The following is a 9,207-nucleotide window of genomic DNA, read 5'->3' on the forward strand; positions in this document are numbered from 1 at the left end:
TATTACAGTCAAGGTAAAGTCTCAAAGAAGTCTATTATAAAGGAAAATACTAAAATAATTATAAACTAAGAGTATACATACTTTTACTTTTATTTAAAATACCAGCTTCTACTTTTTATACCAGCTAATACTATTTCAGATCTGACTTTAAGTAATGCTTCTCCCTTTGACAGTTATTGTGTGCTGTGGAGCTGAAATTGACCCATAGCTCCAGTGGGTTTTTAGAGGAAGTTCATCACACAGGAGGAGATTGCCCATCCTCCCACAGAGCAGCTGGCAGATTCAGACCGTGTGTTTTGGGAATTGCAGCATAGCTTGTTACCACTAGGCTCTTGACAGTAGAACTTTTTAAAAAATAACAAGTTTTTTTTTCTTTTTAAAACACAAATGACCATTCTAATTGAAGTCATAATGAATAGTCTCAGATAGAATGATAGAAAAATGTGGAGAACTCAGATTCTCATTTGGCAAAAGACTCAAAAGAACAGAAAGAAGAAAACAGCTAAACTAAAACCATAGAGAACAGAGAACCCCTGAAACACTTTTAAAGCCTAGAACTGAGCCAGTCTCCACATCAGCAGTTGGCAGAATTACACTGGCACACAAAGGCTACTTACTACTCCTAAGATCTGTTTTCTACATTAAAACCTTAAGTATGAGACTAAAGGGTCAATGGAATACAAGTTAAAAAAAATGTTGACACATTGTGATAAATGTTATGTTACACAACAATTTGTGCAGAAAATATTAAGTGGCATAAGTTACTAATAGACTTTTACCACAAAACTCAAATGAATATTATTTTTTTTAAACTCCAAATACACAAATTGAGTAAATACAGAGATTTTCATTAATTCTTTGGCAATTAGATGTTTTTAACTGAAAAATATTTGGAATACCCAAACATATTTAAATGTTTTATAATTTATAAGCTACACAAACATGCAAATTTACTTTGTAGTTTGAAGAATATATTTGGTATTTTTACCTCATTTGGTCTTCACAGCAGTCCTTTGTGTTTGTCTAAGCACATAAGAAAAAACAAATTGTCAGTGAGATCAAATGAGAGGTCATTAATACGACAAGCTATTTATTTGTAAAACAGAGACCAGAACTTAGATTTTTGGCTCCTAATTTGATCTAGATTACAGTGCCTATTGTCAGGAACTGGAAATAACCTCCATTTTTAGGGTTTTTTTTTAAAGAGCTGAGATTGATTTTTGGTGTGGTTTATTTTTCTTGATAACATTTTGTGACCTGTGATGCAGCTTGTGAAATAGTTTATTGTCTTCATTGTTATATACTGTTGTTGTTGTAATGTGCCGTTGAGTCGTTTGCGACTCATAGCAACCGTATGTACAACAGCCCTAAACCCCGCTCTATCCTGTGCCATCCTGTATCGCATTGCCTCTGACACACCCATCTCGATTACCCCAGTCCCTCCTGCGCTGTCCCTCTACTCTACCCAGCATGATGTCCCTCTCCAAAGACCTGTCTCTCCTTGCAACATGTCCAAAGTATGTCAGACGAAGCCTCAGAATCTTTGCCTCCAAGGAGTAGCCTGGTTTAACCCTCTCTAGGATGAATCTGTTTGTTTTCTTGGCAGTCCATGGTACATTCAGTACTCTTCTCCAGCACCACAGCTCAAAGGCGTCAATTCTCCTTCTATCCTCCCTAGTCATTGTCCAGCTTTCTGATGCATAACAAGTAATTGCAAAGACCATGGCCTGTATCAGGTGCACCTTCGTCTCCAAAGAGACACCGTTGCTCTTGAGTACTTTAGAGAGGTCCCTAACAGCAGACTTTCCCATTTTTGATTTCCTGGCTGCTGGTGCCAAGACTGTTGACTGTGGAGCCGAGCAAACTGAAGCTGTGAACAATCTCAATCTCTTCGCCATCCATCCTGATGCTACCATTGGTCCAGTGGTGAGAATTTTTGTCTTCTTGACATTGAGCCTCAGTCCATATTGAAGGCTGCAGTCCTTGACCCTCTGCAGTAAGTGCATGAGGTCCTCCTCAGTTTCAGCGAGCAGGGTTGTGTCATCTGCATAACGCAGATTGTTGATAGATCTTCCACCAATCCTAACGCCACACGTCTCCTCATTGAGTCCAGCCTCTCGGATGATCTGCTCTGCATACAGCTTAAAAAGGTATGGAGATAGGACACATCCTCGGCACACACCCTTCCCAATTTTGAACCATTCAGTGTTGCCTTGCTCTGTTCTGACCACTGCCTCTTGGTCCAAGTACTCAGGGAATTAATTAGGGCTAACACAGGTGGGAAGGATGTGCTGAAAGTAGTAGTGATAGTAAGCAGTACTCAGGAAAAGTGCAAAAAAGAGTGATGGCCTCTTACATTTACCTGCACTGTAACAAACTCACTGCCTTTGAGTGGATTCCAAATCAGCAACCTTTCGTTGTTTTTAGGAGGCTATAAATTGCAACCAGAGGAGATTGCCCATCCTCTTTGGAGTTGCTTGTAGAGTCAAACCTTTAAAAACTTGCAGGCTTTGGATTAGCCATGGGCTGGCTACCAGAGCACTCTTTTCCTGCCCTGCTGTCCTTGATTTCCTTTTTATCACATACGATTTATCAAATAGGATTGTTAATGACCCAGGGTTTTTTGCATTACTCTTAATCTAAATTTACTCATTTTCAGGGGAATATTGTCACTATGAGTTGGAATCCACTCTGTGGCAATGGGTTTCACTTTGTTTTATTGTCTTTAACAGTTTGCTTTACAACATAAAACATTAAAATGGGTTTAACCTCCCCAAACTTTTTTCTAAAAATATTTTCAAGGCCTGAGTCATGAACTTAGAAGAAAATAATAGTACTTCCAAATCATATACCTTTATATTATGTGAAAGTCTCTTTATGTAATAAATATGCTATTGTAAAGGTGCATATTATAGCTGAGTTTTGTTTTAAAAAAGTTATATTGATTTTGCTGTATTTAAAAAAACTTTCATTCTATATGGAACATGTGTATCTCTTGCACTAGAATCTCATTGTTTTGTTAGTTACTTCAGTATGTAAAAAGACTAGGAGAAAATGGATAAAAAATTAAGAATTGTTGATTTGTTATAAACATCAGTAGTTCAAGATGGCATCTTGTATTTTGAGAAAAAATAAAAAGCCTAAGACACAGACTCTGCCTACTATGAATAAACACCTGCATCCTAAAATGGCATTATAGTTTGCCACTTACGTATTACAAGGTGAATAGTGTTAATTTTTTTTAGTAAACATCTTTTTAAATATTTTTAAAAATTTATTGTTATTTTGTGTATGTACCGTCTAATCAGATCTGACTGGTACAGGAGGCAATTGCCCTTCGTTCTCCAGAGACCATCTGGAGGATTCGAACTATGTACCTCAGGGATTACGATTACAGTGCAGTTTCTTGCCACTAGGCCACCAGAGCTCTTTTACAGTGTTAAATGATTTATGCACAATATTTAGCATAATCCTAAAGACAGTCCTGTATCATGTATTATTTCCAGTTAACACGTAATAAAACTGGCGTCATTAAATAACTACTAGGCTAGTTGTGGCCAAGTTAAATTTTGTATCAAGTCACATTATTGGAAGTTCTAGATCTGAAAGCTGGAGAAATCTTCTAATTGTTAAAGTTTAATTCTGTTTTTTATTTTAAAATGAATAGAGATGGCCCTTAAGCCTGAGCACAGGGACCTCCAGGGAATCCAGTTTAAAGTGATTAGAAATGACCCCGCCTCTCTCCCGCCTCCCCCCGCGCGGGCGTTTTTTCTCCCGCCGCCTGTCGACGTTTCTTTCCCCACCCACCCCGGTTCAGTCGCCTTCCGGATCTGCCACACTCGTCTGCGACGACGTCGCGCCGAGTGACGTCACGAGCCCCTGCTACCCTCATTGGTCCATTTCAATAGTCGCGGGATACTTGAACTGCATGAACAAACTCGGCTCCGGCGGGCTGTTCGCTTTATCTTGTACCCGGGTCAGGTGCTCTCCACGTTCTGCAGTGCCAGCCCTTTAGCACCCTTCTGGGCCCTTCACAGCCCCTGCCGGGTGAGCGGGTTGCCGGGCAGGCTGGCTCTGGATGGGCAGGCAGGCGGCCGCGCCTAGAGCATTTCTCGATTGAATCTGCCCGGCCAGTCGACGGGTGGGGTGCACGCTGCTTGGCGCCGCAGGCTGATCCAACCTCTTGCTCTCGGGAGCAGTGATGTTGAGCAACTCCGCGTCAGGGCCTTTGGCCCACGAGGCCGGCTCTGCACAGCTAACGTTGCAGCAGACATCCATGCAAGAAGACCAAGAAAACATCAACCCAGAAAATGTGGCGCTGATCCAGCAACCCCGTACTCGAGCCCGCCTGGCAGTATTGAAGGCGGGGAACTCGCAGGGTCTAGCACCACAGCAGAAGCCGAAGACACGACGGGTAAGGGAAGGGCATGTTATGAGAGGGTGGTCCAGCCGAGGTTCAGGCAGGGGCTTAGCAGCAGAGGAGGGTACAGAGAAAACATCTTTGGAATTTTTAGAGGGGAGTAAGTCAGAGTCCTTTTGGATTCGAGTTTCCTGTAGTAGCTCCTCTCTTTCCATATACCAACACTGCTATCTCCATAGATACTGGAGTGAAACCTAGCCCTGCAACCTGAATGTTGTCTTTGGCTCCGCCTTTTCGCTCACTTTAACCCCCAGGCTTTCTTTAATCCTTGATGTAGGACTAAGCTATAGCTCTCCCCCTCACCAACTAGTTAAGAGTCTTCCCCTAGGGAAAGGAATCAAAAACTTCCTTCCTTTGGTAAATTCAGCCCTTTTAACTGGATTTGCTATGTTGCACCCTAGTATCAACTATAACTGGTGATATTTTTACAACCCTTCTACCTGGACTTTGTGCCTTCGTTTCATTTTCTTGCTAGACAGTTGGGAATAAAAGCAAAAGCTGAGACCCTTAAGGTCAAGGTTTCATTCAGCAGGCTGAAAGACAATTATTTAATCCTTTCTAGGCTGCGCCTCTTAAGGATATTTCTGTAAATGATGAGAATGTGATTGTACCTTCCTGGAAAGCAAACAGCAAACAGCCTCCATTCACCATTCATGTGGATGAAGCAGAAGAAAAGACTCAAAGAAGGCCAGCTGAATCTAAAAAAATTGATCCAGAAGATGCCTTGGCTTTTAATTCAGCTGTTACTTTACCTGGACCAAGAAAACCCCTGGTCTCCCTTGATTGTCCAATGGATGATAGTTTCGGTAAGTTTTAAAGAAAAGATAAGTGAATCCAAGTAATTAATCATTACATAGATTAGGGTTTATATTTGGAGATACTTTATTACTACATAGTTGATTTAATGTAACCATGGGACTTGATCCCATTTCACAGCAAATAAGACTTTAGAAAAGTACTAATGGCCAAATTGGCTGCTCTTTCCAGTACACTACCAATCAAATCCATTTAACTGGATGTAAGTCACATTGAATTTGACTAGAAATGTTTATTTGGTTGGGCAGTAGATTTCAGTTGCATTCATAGGACCGTGAATCAGTTCTTACATACTTCTTGGGAAAATGGAATGTGAGAATATAGTGTTAAATGATGTCGTATTTTAACATTTCTTCCAGCTTTAAAATTTTGTATTTCTGTACTAACCTTCAGAATAATTTAATCCCAGAAAGGGATGTTGTTTCCCTGCGAGTCAGTAGTTCTTTCATGGATGTTTACATATTTATCCTCATACTAGATAAAACAATTGTGTCAGTAGAGCATTTTCTTCTTCTAGGTTATTGAATTACTGAATAGGTCCTTGAATATCATCTCAATTTAGCTGTAATTCTGTTCATTGGGGAGCAGAATAGGAAAGTTCTTTGGAAATAGTTTGTGAATTTTAACTTATACATGAAATAATTTTTTAACTTAAGGATGATAATGTTTGCTAAAGAAGAGTTTAAATTAAAAAATAATTTGTTGTGTTACTTTACCATTTGAACTATCCTTAAATGTAAATTTCTCATTCATATACTTGCTGATGAAAGACATTTATCTCTGCCTCTCAACTAGTTAGGACCAAGTTAATAGCTAACCCTCCAATATGCTTTTGGAAGCTGTAAATCCCACAGAATGATATGCCCATCATCTCACACAGAACCCTAATGGATTTGAACCACCAGACAGGCACTATCCTTGGGTTACAGCACAACACCCTATGGATAACACCACCAGCACTGCCTAATTTCCTTACCTTTAAACCGTTCTGGAGCTCTGGTGGTAAGAAGCTGTTGTGCAATCCCAAAGGTATGTCGGGCAAAGCCACCAGCTGCTCCGCTGGAGGAGGATGGCAATCTCCTGTGAGATTTAATGCCGTTGAAAACCCACTGGGGGTGAGTTATGAGTCAGTTCTGACTGATGGTGTGCAACAATAACTCCCTTAGTGGCTTACTTCATTTTATTTTTCTCTTTTTGTTAATTTTGCTAAAGCAGCTCTTCACCTCACTACCAGACTTCAGAACTGGTGTTATTATTCTTATTGCTTTCCCTGATACAGAAGATCTGTGGCCATTAGTAGCTTCTCTTAACACTGCATTATTAATCTCTACCTAGAATGTGATAGAATCTTGGCCAATACAGCGTAATAAAACAGAGGTTTGCCCCTAATTGTGACTGTAAGAATTGCCATGCAGCAAAGTGAAAGGAACTTACCGTGGCTAGACTTTCAACTTTGCAGTCTGCTGACTGCTGATGTAGAAAGTACTGAGTAAGAAACTGAATTATTGTTGGTGCTGCTAAACCAAAAGCAGGGACCTTCAGAACTAAATGTTCCATTCTCAGAACTTGTTTCTTGGTATAGGTGTCATCTGTAATGTATACAAATTCTGCTACTTCTGGAGGATATATTTCTTCAAGCTTTTTAATTCCAATTCTGAAATTATATCAATAAAACATTCAATTAATCCAAACCCATGCTTTCTATCTATCCAGTGCTTTTTTTTTTTTTGCCTAATTGTACTTGCATCTGTCAGCCTCTACAGTCAGGAGTCTGTTGGGACAAATCCATTTACTTTTGTATTAGAAACCCTTTTAGATTAAAGGAATGCTTTAGTTAATACAGCATTTTTTTACAAGGTCAGTCATCTTGAGCTACTGAATGGAAAATTAAACAATCATATTTTTAAATACCCATAGAGTCACCTCATACAATGGACATGTCAATTGTATTAGAAGACGAAAAACCAGTGAGTGCTAATGAAGTACCAGACTACATTGAAGACATTCACACGTACCTTAGAGAAATGGAGGTAAAATAGCTCTCTGAATCCAGTTTATATACTGTTAGTAAATATGCCTAAATGAAATTGAGAGGATAAAATTTAACTGCATGTGAACTACCATAAGCTGCTTTTCTGTTTTGCGTATATAGCATCTTTCATTAGTTAAAGAATAAACCAGTTGTAACTTTATAACTTTTCTCAATAGGTTAAATGTAAACCTAAAGTGGGTTACATGAAGAAGCAACCAGACATCACTAACAGTATGAGGGCTATCCTTGTGGACTGGTTAGTGGAAGTAGGAGAAGAATATAAGCTACAGAATGAGACGTTGTACTTGGCTGTAAACTACATTGACAGATTCCTTTCATCGATGTCTGTATTGAGAGGAAAACTTCAGCTTGTCGGCACTGCTGCTATGCTTTTAGCCTCGTAAGTCCAATTTAATTTGGAGAGATAAAACTGATGTCTAACAGTTTAGCATTCTGACTACCAGACAAGGCAGAGTTGGTGACTAGTTATGGTTGGTGGGAAAGGGGAGGAAGTGAGCTTAGATTCTAAATTAGAATGTTTATTTTCCTAGATAATGTGTGTCAGGGTACCTCCTTGAGCAGGGAATGGTACATTTTAGTACACTTAAGACTAGATTGTTGTTGATTCTTGCTCATATGAAGTTGATTCCCATTCAGCTTTCTCATTGATGAGTCAGAACCAACTCATAGCTGACCCTTGTTTGTGTTTCTAAGACTGTAAATCACATAGTAGAGTCTCATCTTTCTCCCATGGACTCTGTAAATGAGGAACCTCAAGGAGATGAGTTGGCACAAGTGACCACAACAGTGGACTTGAATATCCCCGAGATTCTGATACCATAGGATAAGGCAAGGTTCAGATCTGTTGTTCAGGATGTTGCTGTGAGTCATAGTTGACTTGATGTCATGTAACAACACATAAAAGTAGAGCTGCCTAATAGTAGAGTTTGAAAGTGTGTTACATCTCCATAAGAGAGTGTCTTCTGGCACAAGTAACCAAAATCAAACATGCCAAGTTGATTCTGACTCATGCTGGTGAACAATGATGTAAACCTTTTCTCCTGTAGATTAACTGGTGAGTTCAGATTGTTAATAGTTGTTCACTTACCCACTTTTCCAGGGCTTTTTGTTCTAGTAAGGTCTATCTTCTACTCATGAAATGTGAAAATTAAGTTTATTATAAAAATTAAAAATGTAAAGCATTTCCCTAATATTTGTAATAACTGAATTTTCAACTGCTTGGTGAAGTGGCATTATTTGCAGGAAATCGCATGCTTCTTATTACTTTCTTTTATTTGTACTATCTCTAAGGGAGCGCTGGTCCTTAATGGTAAGGAATTGTGCTGCCAACCCAAAGGCAGGCAGATCAAACTCACCAGCTGCTCTGCAAGAGAAAAATGGACAGTTTCATCCCATGTGATTTACTGCCTCTGAAAACCAGCAAAATACTACCTAAGGGAGTTCTGGGTAGTCTTGTGGTAATGAACTGTTCTGCCAATCCAGAGTCAGTTCAAATCTATCAGCAGCTCCATAGGAGAAAGATAGGCAGTCTCCTCCCATGCTGTTTCTTGCTTCTGAAAACTGCTGGAGGGTCAGCCATGATTTGGTTCTGACTTGATAGTGTATAACAGCATACTGTCTCAGTTTTTTATTAGGAGGCTTGGGACTCATGATTAGTAACTTAATGCCCAATTTGTGCTAGAGAGACAAGTATCAGTGGAAATTGGGATTGAGTAAAGAGCATGGGTTTTGGGTTCATTTGACATGTTTTATTTATATAATTCAGGATTGAAATGAAAAAGCTTCTGTTTTAGAAAGTTTTAATTACAACTTTTTCTTTGTAGAAAGTTTGAAGAAATATATCCTCCAGAAGTAGCAGAATTTGTATACATTACAGATGACACCTATACCAAGAAACAAGTTCTGAGAATGGAACATT

At 39.4% G+C, this 9,207-nt stretch overlaps 1 protein-coding gene across 1 annotated transcript in view; it reads left to right on the forward strand.

Moving 5' to 3' along the window:
• The first annotated feature begins 4,201 nt into the window (after positions 1-4,201).
• Positions 4,202-9,207, forward strand: part of CCNA2 (cyclin A2) — a 7,937-nt gene continuing 2,931 nt past the window's right edge. Inside the window, 4 exon segments of the mRNA XM_006903573.1 lie at positions 4,202-4,414; positions 4,983-5,226; positions 7,154-7,266; positions 7,445-7,672. Coding sequence (XP_006903635.1) covers positions 4,202-4,414; positions 4,983-5,226; positions 7,154-7,266; positions 7,445-7,672 — 798 coding nt within the window.

This window comes from Elephantulus edwardii, unplaced genomic scaffold (assembly GCF_000299155.1).
Source record: "Elephantulus edwardii isolate Elephantulus edwardi_28Jun2011 unplaced genomic scaffold, EleEdw1.0 scaffold00012, whole genome shotgun sequence".
NCBI classification, from domain to species: domain Eukaryota; kingdom Metazoa; phylum Chordata; class Mammalia; order Macroscelidea; family Macroscelididae; genus Elephantulus; species Elephantulus edwardii.